Below are 17,758 nucleotides of genomic sequence, written 5' to 3' on the forward strand. Positions count from 1 at the left end.
TAAAAAAGTATATTTAAAATTGTTCTTTTTAATTCACTAATGAATGCAGAGCATACTTAGGGCAGATCCACACCATTCATTTAAAGCACATTCAACACTTATTTGAAGCACATGAATCCCACCCAATCATGGGAACTGTCGTTTGTTAAGGGTGGTGGGAACTATAACTGTGAGGGGGAAACTACACTTCCCAGGATTCTTTGGAGGAAGTCATGTGCTTTAAATGCATCACATAGTATATAGATATCTCCTCCCTTAGCAACTTCTCCAGCATTTGGGTTATACATTTTAATAATTGTTCACAAAAGGCAGCAGCCAGTAGGACTAGTGGTTGCAGCTTTCTCACAAAATTATTCATGGAAGCATATTTTCAGAATAAAACTGCTAGGGACGGAATGGCATTCTACATACAAAGCACACTTTAAATACTGTGTAATGTTGCGACAGCCCCACTTCAAATGCTAGAAATGCTTCAGAAAAGATTAAAAAAACAATATTCAGATGGCTTGAACACATTTTCTATGGGAAAAGGATGAACATATTGGGCTTTTTAGATTAGAAAAAATGCAACTAATGTGGGATATATGTTAGTTTTATAAAATTAGGTGGGGAACATGGATACAGACACATGTTTTTCCCCTCTCTGAAAATACTGGAACTTGAGATCATTTAATACATAACTATTGGCAGGAAATTCAAGTAAGATGAAAGGAAGTATTTCATCACATTATTTATAGTTAATTTATGGAGTTTGCTGCTCACAAAATGTGATCATGGCCACTAGACTGGATTAGCTAAGTTCATGGGAAATCAGTCAGTGGCCCAGTCCACCATCCTTTGTTACAGCTCATGGTTTGCCTGAAACCATGAGCTCGGGTTAATTTAAGATGTAAGACGACTAAGCCAAACCAAAATTTAAGATGTAAGACGACTAAGCCAAACTATGGCTTGTCACTGGATGGTGCAGCAGCAACAGGACCAGGGAAGGACTGCTGCAGCCACAATGTTAGTTCCAGAAACCCACAAGTTTGCTTGTTTGCGGTAAGCCATGCTTTGACTTAGCATTGCATGTGAACTAGGTCTATTAATGGTCAATAGAAATTACGGCCATTTGTAATTTCGACATTCATAGACAGTTTACCATCAACTATCAGTTGTTGCAGTACAACAGTGGGAGAGGGCTGCTGCCTTCATCTCCTACTTCCCAAGCGTATCTTGGTCACCACAGATACTGGAGTAGGCGGACCTTTGATCTGATCTAGCAGGGGTGGTTCTTATTTCATTGAGAATGAGCTCAAAGGGGGGAAAAAACCTAAACTTTAGTCAAGCCAGCTTAGAATAGATTGTCAACCCTAGCTACATAATTAGTCTGTGGTTGCCATAGGGATGCAAAAAGGTTAAATTGTAGAAAATACCTATAAATGTGCAAGTCTGTTTTAATGATTGCTGCACTCATATCCCAACATGGCTTCACTCCTGACCTGAAGGGCAAAAATGCATGTTGGTTGATTTTTGTACAACAAAGGCCAAATATTCTGAAGCAAGTGCATCAATTTCATAGCGAGCTGGACAGTCAAATATTGGGAGATGGCAGAGTGGTGACTCTGAAGTATCTCCCAAGAAAATACTTCAGACCTATGTTCTGTTCTCAGTATGTGGTGGCCATGATTCACTGGGCTATTTAGGGCTGGGTTAGTCCCAGTAAGAAAACTGGGATAATAACATGCCCATTTCATTTGCCTTACTTAATGACCCTTGGAACACAAGAAGAACTCTTCAAAAGACCTCAGGGACATCACAATGACTTTAGTTTTTCTAATGTAAAAGAGCTCCAAATTATCTCCTGTGTCAGACTTGTGTAAAAGCAACAAACACAGCTAGTCTCTGATGTTACTGCAGCAGTGCATGAACTACTGAAGTAGCATTTGGCCTCTTTCGTATCCACTTGCAGTAGCACAGTTACTATGGTGCTGTAGCACATCCCCATGTGATAACAGCATGTAGGATAGAGCCAAATATGTGGTGCCTTTCCCAACAAGCTGTTGTCTGGTCAGGGGGGTCCAGACACATCTGGTATATATCTGGGAGCTCACTTCAGACACAATCCCATATGGTTTTAGTATTTACATTTACAGCGTGAGATCCAGTGGGGACTCCACACAGCTGCTAATATATCTGAAGTGGCATTTGGAAGCTGAATCCATGTGATCAGGGGCAATCATGCAGGACCTTTGTTGTTGTTATGTGCGTTTAAGTCGACTTCAACTTAAGTTGATCCTGTGAATCAGAGACCTCCAATAGCATCTGTCGTGAACCACCCTGTTCAGATTTTGTAAGTTCAGGTCTGTGGCTTCCTTTATGGAATCAATCCATCTCTTGTTTGGCCTTCCTCTTTTTCTACTCCCTTCTGTTTTTCCCAGCATCATTGTCTTTTCTAGTGAATCAGGTCTTCTCATGATGTGTTCAAAGTATGATAACCTCAGTTTCATCATTTTAGCTTCTAATGATAGTTCTGATTTAATTTGTTCTAACACCCAATTATTTACACCCAGTTATTACCTACACAAAAGGGAGTAAAAAGGATTCACACAATTGACTTCACACACATTATACCAACTTCTAAACAATATTTTTTATTTTGAATATAATAAATACTTCCCCCAAAAACCTACAGCGAAACACAAACATCCAAAAATATACAAAATATATAAACTTTTCCACAATAAAGGTTGTCATGGTGGTGTGGTAAGAAGTCTTCCATACCATTGTGGAAACATGAAGGGCTTCTGAATTTTACTCTGCTGTGGTCACTGGGAAAACTTGATAACTGTATTGTACTTTAACATTTTCAAGCAACTAAAATTCACTGTAGTGCCCAAGATAAAGTGCTGGGTTTGAATGCAAGACATACAAATTCAAATCCCAAGTCAGCGGAAAAAATATCAGTGGGTGGTTTCATGCATGTTACTATTTCCCATCCCAACCCATGGAACGTGGCAAGACAAAAATATCTAAACTAAGCCAATCAACGACTGATTTACAATATGCTTTAACTGAAATAAAAATGCACAACCTTTCCCCCCCCCCTACAACTACCAATGCACTTCTACTACATGCAGATCCTTATTGAAACTCTCAGTACTACTTGCCTACTGGTATCTACTAAGGCACCATCAATGGACAGCAAATGGGGCATTGAATTTGTTGCACATGAAATTACACCAGGAGTGGCTGACGGGGAGTGGCAGTGGCATGGACTTGGCCTGATGGTACTACCATCACCAGAACAAGGCAGGGCAGCAGTAAGGTTAGGGTACCATGGGTACACTGCCAGTGCACCTGACTGCCCCGTCCCGGTAGATGGCAGTGTTGCCAATACCAGGAGGTCATGTCCACAGTGCCGCCCATCCCCACCAACAATTATTTTTCCTAATGTGTCTGGCAGCAATCAGAATTTACCAGGCTAACAGTGCAATCTTATGAATGTTTACTCAAAAGATCCACTGTGTTCAATGGAGCTTACAATAAGCCTGTTTAAGACTGCAACGTTAATACTGGGCCAGATCCGGGCCAGATTCAAAGTGTTGGTTCTTACTTATAAAGCCCTTAACGGCATCGGACCGCAATACCTGGCGGAACGCCTCTCCCGCTATGTACCTACCCGGTCGCTGCGCTCGACGTCGAAGGCCCTTCTCCGTGTCCCAACGCATAGGGAGGCACGGAGAACGATAACTAGAGCTAGGGCCTTCTCAGTGGTGGCCCCCGAACTATGGAACGCCCTCCCTGATGAGATACGCCTGGCGCCTTCTTTGCTATCTTTTCGGCGCCAGGTAAAGACCTATCTCTTCGCCCAGGCATTTTAAAAATTTTAAAATTTGAATTTAAAATTGAAAATTTTTAATTATGTTTTATTGTGTTTTTGTATTTTAACCTGTTTTATTATGCTGTGCACCGCCCTGGGAGCTTATTGCTATAGGGCGGTCTAAAAATGTAATAAAATAAATAAATAAATAAATAAAATAAATACTGAACTGTTAAATCAAATAATAAATAAATAAACTGTGAAGTGAGGGCACTTTCCTGTATCTTTCCCAGTCTCGGTAAGACAACATTTATTTACACTATCAGATTAATTTACATACTTTGGATTGATATTTAAGCAAGAGACAGAGGAAAAACTGAGGTTTAGCCAGCATTCTAGTTATCTAGGAGTTAGTCCAATTTGCCAGTGCCATTGCTGTGTTTTACTTTTATGTATTATTCACCTACTTTTTAAATTCTGAAAAGAACATTGGTCTTGAATCTGCAGTATTAGTTTCTTTGACAAAATGGCAGATTATGTCTTTTCTTCCTCAAGGATTCATACAAAACTCAGCAAGCCCAGATGGAAGCCAGCTAATTAAAATTAAGTTAATATTAAGAGCCATCTCCATTCCACAGATTTGCATGCTGTACTTCCAGATTTATACAAATGTCAGCCCATATTTGATTACTTGTGTTTACATCATTAGTTCATGAAAACAGTAAAGAAAAAAATGTAAAGACATATTTTCATGTTTTCAACTACAAAATGCTAATATCGAGAACACAGGTATAAGAACTGTCAAAATCCTTGCAAATCTGCCAACGTTATGTACCATGGCAAAACCAGTCTGTATGTATCTGTGTGTGTGCATGTGCACACACGTCTTGCTACAACTACTAAATCTAGTCCAATTATTAAACATTTACTACCAAAGAGTAACATGTACAGCAATTGTACACAGTAATTAAAAACATTTTATACAAACAGTACAATTAAAACAGTAACATTATACAGCAGCAAAATAACAAGCCTCAGTTATCTATGCTCTAATAACCTCACAACTGGATTACTGCAATGCATCATCCCACTTAAGACCCAGGCAACTGCATTCTGCATCAGCTGTAGCTTCTGGACCATCTTCAAGGGTAGGCATTGCAGTGATCCAGTTGTGAGGTTATTAGAGCATAACTGAGGCTAAGATTACTCTATGATATTATCTATTAACTTTTTAATATAAATATTTATAAACTGCACTTTCCTAAAAATATAACAAGGCGGTAAACACCTTACAAAATTGCAACAACAATAAAATATCAGTAAAAAACATCCATTAGTACTGGCTGATAACAACAAATCCACATTTCAAAGACCTGTATAAATAACACATTTTTAGGAGACTTCTACAAGAAGAAAGGAATGATTCCTGACGAACCTCTACTAGCAGGGAGTTCCATAAGGCAAGGCCTACCACGCTAAAGACCTGGTCCCTATTAAACACCCACCAAACCTCAAGGAAGTGGTGAAGTGTCCCATCAGAGGATCTCAGTGATCAAGACAGAGCATAAGGGATCAGATGGTCTTTAAATGATCCCCAGACCTATTTTATTGATTTATTTATTTTTATTTATTACATTTAAATACTGCCCCATAGCCAAAGCTCTCTGGTCGGTTTACAAATATTAAAAACATTGAACATTAAAAACAAATATACAATTTTAAAAACCATACAAAGTTTAAAACCATGAAGCACAGATAAGGTAAAAGACCTGGGGTCAGAGCTCAGCACATGCTGTTAGAATGCCTGGGAGAAAAGGAAAGTCTTGATCTGGCACCAAAAAGATAACAACGTTGGCGCCAGGCAAACTTCATCGGGGAGATCGCTCCATAATTTGGGGGCCACCACTGAAAAGGCCCTTTCCTTTGTTGCCATCCTCTGAGCTTTCCTTGAAGTAGGCACCCGGAGGACCTTTGATGCTGAGCATAGTGTATGGGTGGATTCGTGTCAGGAGAGGCGTTTTGTCAGGTATTGTGGTCCCAAGCTGTGTAAGGCTTTATAGGTTAAAACCAGCATCTTGAATTGGGCTTGGAAACATGTCGGCAGCCAATGCAAGCGGGCTAGAATCGTTTTTATACGTTTGAACCATCTGGTCCCTATTACCAATCTGGCTGCTGCATTTTGCACAAGCTGCAGTTTCCGAACTATCTTCAAAGGCAGCCCCACGTACAGCGCATTGCAGTAATGTAATTTGGAGGATACCAGAGCATGGACAACTGAAGACAGGCTATCCCTGTCCAGATAGGGGCATAGCTGGGCCACCAACCGAAGCTGAAAGAAGGCACTCCGTGCCACCAAGGCTACCTGAGCCTCAAGTGACAGAGATGGTTCTAGGAGAACCCCCAAAGTACAAACCTTCTCTGTCAGGGGGAGTGCAACCTACATAAGAACATAAGAACATAAGAAGAGCCTGCTGGATCAGGCCAGTGGCCCATCTAGTCCAGCATCCTGTTCTCACAGTGGCCAACCAGGTGCCTGGGGGAAGCCCGCAAGCAGGACCCGAGTGCAAGAACACTCTCCCCTCCTGAGGCTTCCGGCAACTGGTTTTCAGAAGCATGCTGCCTCTGACTAGGGTGGCAGAGCACAGCTATCATGGCTAGTAGCCATTGATAGCCCTGTCCTCCATGAATTTGTCTAATCTTCTTTTAAAGCCGTCCAAGCTGGTGGCCATTACTGCATCTTGTGGGAGCAAATTCCATAGTTTAACGATGCGCTGAGTAAAGAAGTACTTCCTTTTGTCTGTCCTGAATCTTCCAACATTCAGCTTCTTTGAATGTCCACGAGTTCTAGTATTATGAGAGAGGGAGAAGAACTTTTCTCTATCCACTTTCTCAATGCCATGCATAATTTTATACACTTCTATCATGTCTCCTCTGACCCGCCTTTTCTCTAAACTAAAAAGCCCCAAATGCTGCAACCTTTCCTCGTAAGGGAGTTGCTCCATCCCCTTGATCATTCTGGTTGCCCTCTTCTGAACCTTTTCCAACTCTATAATATCCTTTTTGAGATGAGGCGACCAGAACTGTACACAGTATTCCAAATGCGGCCGCACCATAGATTTATACAACGGCATTATGATATCGGCTGTTTTATTTTCAATACCTTTCCTAATTATCCCTAGCATGGAATTTGCCTTTTTCACAGCTGCCGCACACTGGGTCGACATTTTCATCGTGCTGTCCACTACAACCCCGAGGTCTCTCTCCTGGTCGGTCACCGCCAGTTCAGACCCCATGAGCGTATATGTGAAATTAAGTTTTTTTGCTCCAATATGCATAATTTTACACTTGTTTATATTGAATTGCATTTGCCATTTTTCTGCCCATTCACTCAGTTTGGAGAGGTCTTTTTGGAGCTCTTCGCAATCCCTTCTTGTTTTAACAACCCTGAACAATTTAGTGTCATCAGCAAACTTGGCCACTTCACTGCTCACTCCTAATTCTAGGTCATTAATGAACAAGTTGAAAAGTACAGGTCCCAATACCGATCCTTGAGGGACTCCACTTTCTACAGCCCTCCATTGGGAGAACTGTCCGTTTATTCCTACTCTCTGCTTTCTGCTTCTTAACCAATTTCTTATCCACAAGAGGACCTCTCCTCTTATTCCATGACTGCTAAGCTTCCTCAGAAGCCTTTGGTGAGGTACCTTGTCAAACGCTTTTTGAAAGTCTAAGTACACTATGTCCACTGGATCACCTCCATCTATATGCTTGTTGACACTCTCAAAGAATTCTAATAGGTTACTGAGACAGGACTTTCCTTTGCAGAAGACATGCTGGCTCTGCTTCAGCAAGGTTTGTTCTTCTATGTGCTTAGTTAATCTAGCTTTAATAATACTTTCTACCAGTTTTCCAGGGACAGAAGTTAAGCTAACTGGCCTGTAATTTCCGGGATCCCCTCTGGATCCCTTTTTGAAGATTGGCGTTACATTTGCCACTTTCCAGTCCTCAGGCACGGAGGAGGACCCGAGGGACAAGTTACATATTTTAGTTAGCAGATCAGCAATTTCGCATTTGAGTTCTTTGAGAACTCTCGGGTGGATGCCATCCGGGCCCGGTGATTTGTCAGTTTTTATGTTGTCCATTAAGCTTAGAACTTCCTCTCTCGTTACCACTATTGGTCTCAGTTCCTCAGAATCCCTTCCTGCAAATGTTAGTTCAGGTTCAGGGATCTGCCCTATATCTTCCACTGTGAAGACAGATGCAAAGAATTCATTTAGCTTCTCTGCAATCTCCTTATCGTTCTTTAGGACACCTTTGACTCCCTTATCATCCAAGGGTCCAATTGTCTCCCTAGATGGTCTCCTGCTTTGAATGTATTTATAGAATTTTTTGTTGTTGGTTTTTATGTTCTTAGCAATGTGCTCCTCAAATTCTTTTTTAGCATCCCTTATTGTCTTCTTGCATTTCTTTTGCCAGAGTTTGTGTTCTTTTTTATTTCCTTCATTTGGACAAGACTTCCATTTTTTGAAGGAAGACTTTTTGCCTCTGAGAGCTTCCTTGACTTTGCTCGTTAACCATGCTGGCATCTTCTTGGCCCTGGCGGTACCTTTTCTGATCTGCGGTATGCACTCCAGTTGAGCTTCTAATATAGTGTTTTTAAACAACTTCCAAGCATTTTCGAGTGATGTGACCCTCTGGACTTTGTTTTTCAGCTTTCTTTTTACCAATCCCCTCATTTTTGTGAAGTTTCCTTTTTTGAAGTCAAATGTGACCGTGTTGGATTTTCTTGGCAATTGGCCAGTTACATGTATGTTTAATTTAATAGCACTGTGGTCACTGCTCCCAATCGGTTCAACAACACTTACATCTTGCACCAGGTCCCGGTCCCCACTGAGGATTAAGTCCAGGGTTGCCGTCCCTCTGGTCGGTTCCATGACCAACTGGTCTAGGGAATAGTCATTTAGAATATCTAGAAACTTTGCTTCTTTGTCATGACTGAAACACATATGCAGCCAGTCTATGTCCGGGTAGTTGAAGTCACCCATTACTACCACATTTCCTAGTTTGGATGCTTCCAAAACAGAACAGGTTGGACATCCACCAACCAGTCAGAAGAACCACCCACTAACAATATCTCAGTCTTGTCTGGACTGAGCCTCAGTTTATTAGTCCTCATCCAGTCCATTGTCACAGCCAGGCACCAGTTCAGCACATCAACAGCCTCACCTGAAGAAGATGAAAAGGAGAAGTAGAGCTGCGTGTCATCAGCATACTGATGGCAACGCACGCCAAAACTCCAATGACTACATTTCAACACATCCATTACCCAATACTGCACATCACTGCTTCACTGCATACAACCATGACAGTTATTGCTAATGTGGCAGCATGAGACTGCAATAGTATGTCAGCCCAATATCAACAGGCATGATGCTTCATCCATCCTAACCCTATGCAGTGGGTCACAGGACTGTTTGTGATATCAGACACGTTTTACTTGAAAGTACATGTCCCTATCAAGAACAGCTAAAGTTGATGCAAACATGTCACACATTTACATTTATTTAGATACACACTTAAGAATGGCTGTAGCTTCCTACTAAGTGTCCATTTGGTACTGCTGCATAATACGTAAAATGGGCCAAAGATTAAGGTTTTAAAGTCCCATCATTCCACTGCCATTGAGCCCAAACTTATTTTCATCTGTTACCCTCATGTTCTTCAATTTTAAAGTGGGAACATTTAAAATGGGAAGACAGTATTATTGAGTGCTTTGAGATCCTGATGAAAATATGCCCTGTAAGAACTACTACCTTGATAGTCTGCAGAAGGAAATGAGAAAACCAGTAAATTTCTTTTTAAACAATTTTGAAAGACAATTGCCTCTAAGCATGCGTCAAAGAACTGAATTAATAAGCTTGCTAGGTTTGTTTTCATTTTTACAAACAGAAAATTATTGAGTTAGGCTGCAATCGAATACATGTTTACTCAGAAGAAAGCTCCATTGATGGGACTTATTCCCAGGTAAGTGTGTATTGGATTGCAGCTTTAACCAAGTTTATTCATTCTACAAAGCCATACTTAGGAGAATCTCCGCCATTTGATGCAGTATTTGAAATTTATTCTTCCCATTTGTTTAGCATTTCAGTCCAGATCAATACTGTACAGCATTCCTTGTTCAATACTGAAGAATTAAAACTGAGGAAACAGATTGTTAGGGAGAAGGACTAGTGCAATTATCAGATAAGAAAAAGAGAATAACAGATAATATTTATTCCAAAAAAAGTTAATTAGGTGATATTCACACCAAATACTGTATGAAGGAAAGTTGCTTTATCACATCTCCAGAATTTTTTCGCAAGTATAAACTGACATCATCATACCTCTGCATTATGTCTATTTAAATATGAGTGATACACCACTTTGTTCTTAGTCTATACACGTATTTGACCATATTGTGGGGGTGGGGGATAGTTAACTTTTAACATTCCTGTTTACTCAGGCGTTGGATGGCTGAAAGACTTGTCCTTGGCCACCCAGAAATTATTAATTCTGAGAGTAGGTGATTGCTTTTGTGAGTTTTTAAAAGGTTTTTAGAAGGCTGTTTTGACTCTTTTTAGAAGTATTAATTACATTATTTAAGGACTGACATTGCCCTGGGCTCCTTTGGAGGAAGAGCGGCATGTAAATTCAAGAAATACTACTACTCATTATTATTATTAATTCAATTGTGGTTGTGTTTGGGTTATATTAAAGAGTTTGTTAAGAAATAACCTTTTAAAATATATTTATAAACACAAGTCTACTCACTGGTAAATTCAAATAAGAAAAAAAAAGAATAAAAACAATTGATCTCCACTTACACAGTATCTTGGTCTAATGGGAATTGTAGCTCAAAGCACCTGAAGGGCACCAAGTTGGAAACGCCTGGTATAGGTGATACCGTATGCCATGGGATATGATGAATTGGCATGTCTAGAATGGCAGTTGTCTGGACTGTGTGTTCTCAACACCTTTCTCCTGAGGCTAGAGATTTTTAGTGAGCCAAAGAAGGCAAGAGTCAGGTCTAAGATCTAGTAGCAAAATACCTTTGGTTTATTCATTTACACTGTCTACTCAATGTCATAGTTCCCTAGGCAGCTCATAAAGATAAAATGGTAAAGCAGAAAAAGCAGGTTTGTATTTTTTAACGCCAAGCATCCAATAAGTCTCTGTTCTTTTAATTAGACACATTTGCAGTTTTCAGGTGCACCATCAATCCTGAGCACAGTTATTAGCATCTGAGCTCCACTGATTTCAATCAGAGTTAAGAGTATGAAGCCGGGTACAGAACTGAAGCCTAATGGCACGGGGGACAGTATGAAGCTTTTAGGAATAAAAATAGTGTTGTAGGAAAGATAAAATACACCTTCAGAGCCAATTGTAAATTGACTGCCAAATGGACAGAAATTTATTTATGAGTAACGAAAGAATACTGATGGCCATCAAGAGAGAGTGCCTGATGACAGTCAGCAGGTCTCTCTCATGTCATGGATGAAAAATGGAAATGGACTGCCTTCAAGTCAATTCCACCTTATGGCGACCCTCTGAGGCTGAGAGGCAGTGACTGGCCCAAGGTCACCCAGTGAGCTTCATGGCTGCGTGGGGATTCGAAACCTGGTCTCCCAGGTCGCAGTCCAACACTCAAACCACTACCATGCTGGCTCTCCATGTCATGGATACACAGGGTTATATAGTCAGAGCAAGCAGTAAACAGAATATTCCATATATGGTAAGCAGCATACTTGATGGGGTGGGGTTATTCATACATGTGATGTATACCTTCGAGTTGACACATATCCCCTCCTATTTTCTAGCCCATACCAGTCCATCCTTCAAAGCACCCAGTTTGATATGAAATTCTTCCTTAACCACAACTTCCCTATTTCTCAGGAACCAGCTGGCACAGCGTAGCATTTCCCCATTTCCCTTGTAGCTAAGCAAAGTGTACTTTTAGTATGTAGCCTTTTAAGCTCTGCCCTTACCCTGTTGGGCTTATTGAAGCATATTGATTATTAATCTCCCTTTTATTAATGTGGGGTCCGAGTCCAGCCTTCCACAATAGCTAGTGTCATACCTTGATTCAGACAAAATGAACTTCATGTTATTATCTATATCATGAATGCGCCACTCTTCTGTCAGTTTGGAATTTATGATGAAAAATGCTTGGGAAAACTGAAGGAATTTCATTCAAATTGCAGAGACTGGGTGTTGAAAAAGTAATACGGGGAAAAATAAAGTCCCTTTGGATAAAAAAACCCAACAACACTTCATCATTTTTGCCTGGTCTTCCCTTCCTCCCTGTCCCCAGTCAATGTAGTGGACAAATCTGTATTACCACAATCATTTCTTAACACTGATAATCACTGAAACAAACCAAGATCTCATTTAAAACTACCTAAAAAATCATTTGTGTATAAAAATAGTACACTATTTTTTTTAAAATCTGTAAAGATAATAGCAAGCTTACATAGGGTATAAAGCATGGTAGCCAACATGGTGCCCTTTAGATGTCGTTGGATGACAATTTGCATCAACGCCAGTTAGCATGTTCAGTGGTCAGGGCTGATGGAAGCTGCAGTTCAACATCTGAGGGCACCTCACTGGCTACCTCTGCTACAAAGGAATATAGAAACCTGCCTTATACCAAGTCAGACAAAATTTAAAACTAGTATTATCATATTAAGCGAACAGCTTTTTAAAGACAGAGACTCAGTTCAGAAAGGCCATATCCAGGCAATCAATTAGTTACAAACCATTGACGAGGCAAGTGTATCATAGGTCTTTACTAGATGGTGAAAGCCCATCAGAGAGAGAGCATGGTGAATTACCCTAGGCCCGCAAGAACAATAGGGACAACTACAGAGAAAGGCCTCTCACTGGTTTCAATCAGGGCTGTGGAGTTGGAGTCGGAGTTGTGGAGTCGGAAGCAATTTTGGGTGGAGTCGGAGTTGGTAGAAACGTACCGACTCCAGCTTCAAAATAAAAACTTATAATATTATAACAATATATGGTAAACAGGGCTACGGAGTTGGAGTCGTGGAGTCAGAAGCAATTTTGGGAGGAGTCGGACAGTAGAAAAATAGAGGAGTCGGAGTCAGAGTCGAAGGTTTGGTGTACCGGCGACTCCACAGCCCTGGCCTCAATCAATCGCACATTTGACATTGGCAGCACATACAAGAAAGCTTTTCCTATGGATTTAAATGGTTAGGCTCTTCGGGGAAGATATGGTCATTAAGACAGGGGTCACCAGCTCAGTGCCCGAAAAGCCCTTCAGTGGTGCCCCTGGCAGGTGGCCCATAATCTGAGCTTTCATTCAAAAAAGAAAAAGTCTCTAGCACCCTAGCAAGAAAAAAATGAAGCAAACTGTGCAGGTAACCTTCTAAACAATTAATGTGGAATGAGCCGGAGTGGCTGTTCCTGTCTGTCAGTGTTATTAGCCAACGAGTGAAGTCAGAGATCTGACTGATGAGTGAGTTGTTTGGACATCAGGCAATAGGGATCCCTAAGGTCCTAAAGAACTGCTGTTTTGCTCTCCCTTTTCTAATCCTTGGAATTTTCCTTCCTTTTCCCCTAGCAATTAGGATTCATCTTTCCTGTGCTGAGTTAACCCGAGATCAGGTAGTGCCTTGAAGTTATTTTCTGCAAATACTACACAATACGTGGGTGGGTGAATGTAAAGAATCCCCCTCCCCCAAAGGCAAATGTGGAAACTCTGCGAAGAGGCTGAGGCATGTTTCTTGATTTCCAAGAGCTAAACAGCAATGATTCATTAAGAATTCCCTGCGTAGTTAACTTACAGTGCAATGGTATACATGTCTACTCAGAAGTAATGGGGCTTACTTTGAGGTAAGTGGGGACAGGATGTCAGTGCTAGGCTTTGATTTAGGGTTGGCATTGGGGAAAAACAGGGTTCTTGTGCCTTTAACAGCTGTGTGGCAGGCAGAAATGCAACAGGTCAAACCTTTTCTAGTATGGAAATACAATTATGGGGAAAGCTTCACCATGACTATTCTATAATTTTGTGTTATACCATGTCCCCCCACCGGCCATTTTGTGACCTGTGCCCCCAGAACACTATCAAATTTGAAATGTGCCCTCTGGTCGAAAAAGGTTGGCAACCCCTGCCTCAAGGTATCCTCATTTTAAGTTTGGACCTTTAAAGAAACTGTGCTTTGAATTGGGCCCAGAAATGGACCAGGGGAAAAAAAGAAAGTTGTTGAAAAAGAGGAATCGTCAGAATTTGAGCTACTCTATTCCACACCAGCTGAAGTTTCCAAATACTTTTCAAAGGACAGCATTTTCAATAACTCAATCCTGATGTAAGTCAGGCATGTATCACCAATGGCCAGATCCACCCCAAATAAAAATAGGCTCAGCTGAGCAAAACGGGCTTAAGCTGGGCAAATTTACTTCTGCCATGGCTGCAATATGAACATCCAGGAGCAAAGCCAGATCTGAACTGCATATTTACGTTTTCAAGGGCACCGGCATGTTTGTCGAGACAGGCAGAATCATAGTACCCACAATGGCAGTTCTACTTAGCAAGAGCACCTCTGTCTTAACTGAATTAAATCTCAGTTTGCCCCCGTCCAGTCCCATACCAATCTAGTGGCTTCTTTCTAGATACTATTATTTATTTATTAACCTTCAGACTGGATTACTGTAATGTGCTCTATGCGGGGCTGCACTTGAGGTTGGTCTGGAAGCTGCAGCTGGTGTAAAATGCAGCAGAATAGCTGCTCACTGGAGCAGGTTATCGCCAACCTATCACCCCGCTGCTGAAATAATTGCACTGGCTGCCCATTAGCTACTGGGCTAAGTTCCTGGTTTTGGTTTTGGTGTATAAAGCCCTATTATTAGAGAACTTGTAAAGATATTTCAAGGACTGAATTGCCATTCTAGGAAGTTTCTTCCCAGCAGGCAGCTCAGGGCTCCAAGACATGCTCTACCCCTGCAGGGTCTGCAAAGTCCCAGCTAGGAACTTTTAGTGAGGCGAAGATGCCGAAAATTGGCCTGAGGAGGGAGGAAGGAGAGAATTCTCCACTTTAGGAAAGGGTGGGCAACTTCCTGGTGTAAGAACGCTGCATAAACAGTTGAGGGAGCTCAACCCAGCAGCAACGAAGATCCCAGCCAGCGCTCCAGGCTACATTTTTCAAGAATGACGCTTTCCCTGTTGTGACACACCCAGCCCAGCGGCCTCCACAAGCCACCTCTCATTAGCCTGAGCCAGACACTTCTAACTTAGGGCAGCGCAGGGCACCTTTGACTGCTCACTCCCACCCTCCCTCTCCTCCACACCCCTCCCACTTATTAAAGGCATCACGCAGAAAGAGTGGCGAATATTTGACACCCACACACACTTTTTTTGAAGGGTTGCCACATTCCAGTCCCACAAATCCAGGCAGGCCAATTTGCATATTATGTGAATTATTTGCTAATTATGCAAATTAAGCCTATTAATAGTTGCATTATCCGGTTGTTTTGTTTTTGTACCTAGTAATTACCAACAAAAACTGAAGGAAGATGTGAGCAATCTTTTTTTTTAATGTACAGTTTCAGCCTTAAATGCCTAGACTCCAGTTTCCAGCACTATGGAATATTTATTTATGTATTAAGAAGATTTATATCCTGCCCTTCCACAGTCAAAAACAGAGCTCAGGGCAGCTTACAAATGTAATAAAAACAATAAAAGTGTAACTTTTCACGAAAAGTTTGGGAAGCCTTGCTGCTCTCACCCCTCATTTAGGTGCCTGGGATGCACGCATGTGAACATACCTCTTTACAGTTCTGGAAAGTGATTCTTAATAATGTGTTATCTGCTCTAGGTCTCCAGACACAAGTTGCATAGGTGTTTATGGACATGATCATAAAATATTTTGTGAAGTTCAAGTTTCTATATGACATCATTTAGTAAATGTGCTTAGGAGTGCACCAAAGGCATTTCCGAATATATACTTTCACACCGACTGTGGTCTTCTATAACACAGGGTTTGTCCAAGCCTCCACATTTGGGGGGGGGGCACTACTTGCACACCCCTTCCGTAAGCACGTCAAGGTTGGATGCACACCTTAACGAAGACAGACAGCAGGGCACTCAAAACAAAAACAAAAAAAGTGTGTTTTTGTTTTCTGAGAAGGAAGCTCTTCCTTGGGAAAGTTCTATTATTATTATTATTATTATTATTATTATTATTATTATTAGCATTAAACTACCACCTTTTCTCCAAGGAACTCAAGGTGGAGTACACAGTTCCAGACCTTCTCATTTAATCGCCACAACAACCCTGTGACAAGTTAGGCAGAAGGGCAGCGACTGGCCCAGGATCTGGATCACCCAGCAAGCTTCATGGCTGAATAGGGATTCAGACCCTTAATCTCCCAGGTCTTCGTCCAACCCTCAGTCTAACCACTATGCCACACTGGCTCTCAACTTTAAAAAACACACACGCGCGCGCGCGCACACACACACACACAGTTCAAAGAAAGCAAGATCTGCAGACAACAGATGATCCCTTTACAGGTCTGCGCTGGCCAAGTCCCCCCCCCTTCCAAACGCTGCCTTCACCCAAGACACAAAGAGACACTTTCTTAGCACCAGCAGCCTCCTGGGAAGAGCGAGGCACTGGCAGTGCAGGTTTGCTCCCTCATCGCCGGTTGCTTGGTTGGGGGCTGCGGTCTGCCAAGGCACAGAGCTCAATGCACACGTGTGCGCACACACACACAGTGGCAGCGGGAGGGGAACACAGACTGGGCAACTGCGCCAGAGAAACGTCGTCGCTGCCGGGTGCCCCCTCCCCCGTTGCATGCCGCCACCGCTACCTCCCACCTCGCTACCCCGCAGTCAAGCCACGCGATGAAGCTACCACCCCTGTCTCTCTCTTCCCTGGCGCAATCCGGGTGTGTGTGTGTGATTGTATGCAGGCTGGCACTCTCTGCGTCTCGCGGGCCACCTAAAGGGCGCCGGGGAGCAGGGCTATAATCCGGATAAACCCAGCTAACGGGGCAGTATGGCAGCTTTATCTTCTTCGTTCGTTCTTTCCCCTATTTTACCTTCTTTCGCTTTTTTCCTCCTGGCTAAAGTGCCTCCGAGTTTGCCCAAAAAGGAGTCATCTTTCTTCCGGGAAGGGGGCGACTTGGGAGTTGGAGATTTGGGTGCGGAGGGCGATTTCTGAGGCGAGGTGGCCATGGCGGGTGTTGGTGTTGTCGGTGGTGGTCCCACAACGGCGCGCCCGAGCCTCGAGGAAGAGGAGACGCGTGGAGAGACTCTGCCAGAGTCACTCACCCTCGGCTGGTCCCTCTTCCCAACGGAAGCGGAATTATCCGAAGCCTTTGAGGCTGGGCTCGCTCCCGCCCTCTTGCCTTCTTCCCTCCCTCTCGCGCTCTGCAGCGCGCACCCAGAGGAGGATATTCTCCCGCGCACGTACATGGATAGACTCAAAGGCGCAAATCTACCCCTGCTTCTCTCTTCCTTCCTCCCTCCCTGTCCTGTAATAATAAATCTTTTGGGGCATAAAGCGCTATCTCCATTAGTCTCGTAGGCAAAACGAGGGACTCGGAGACGAGCAGCTCAGGATCCTGCGCAGGTTTACGCGGGAAACCGCAGCCACGGTTGTTCTTAATAGGGCTTGTGGATTCACGTGCAGCCCGATCTTGCGCATGTTTATTCGGAAGGCAGTCCCATTGCGCTGGATAGGGCGCGCATCCCGAATTGCAGTCCTAAAGTTTCCTAAGGTGTAAAGGGGCCGGTTTTGAACAGGACCTCGTGAGTCTCCATTCTGATTCAGCAGTGGACGTGGAACCAAAAATGGGACAAGTTTGAAACGGATTCAAAAATTAATTTTGCACAGACGGTCAATTCAGGTATGAGACTGTTGACATGAAATTGATCAAGATAAAGACAATGGACTAGAATTG

General features: G+C 42.5%; 1 protein-coding gene across 1 annotated transcript in view; it reads right to left on the minus strand.

Annotated features, from left to right (window-relative positions):
- The window catches only part of LOC133390145 (alpha-parvin-like), a 56,150-nt gene extending 38,931 nt beyond the window's left edge, over nt 1-17,219 (minus strand). The window contains exon 1 of the mRNA XM_061638113.1: nt 16,895-17,219. Within this exon, the coding sequence (XP_061494097.1) occupies nt 16,895-17,030 (136 nt within the window). The 5' untranslated portion in view covers nt 17,031-17,219. The remainder of the gene's footprint in view (nt 1-16,894) is intronic.
- Between the last annotated feature and the right edge of the window lie 539 nt (nt 17,220-17,758).

This window comes from Rhineura floridana, chromosome 8 (assembly GCF_030035675.1).
Source record: "Rhineura floridana isolate rRhiFlo1 chromosome 8, rRhiFlo1.hap2, whole genome shotgun sequence".
NCBI lineage: Eukaryota > Metazoa > Chordata > Lepidosauria > Squamata > Rhineuridae > Rhineura > Rhineura floridana.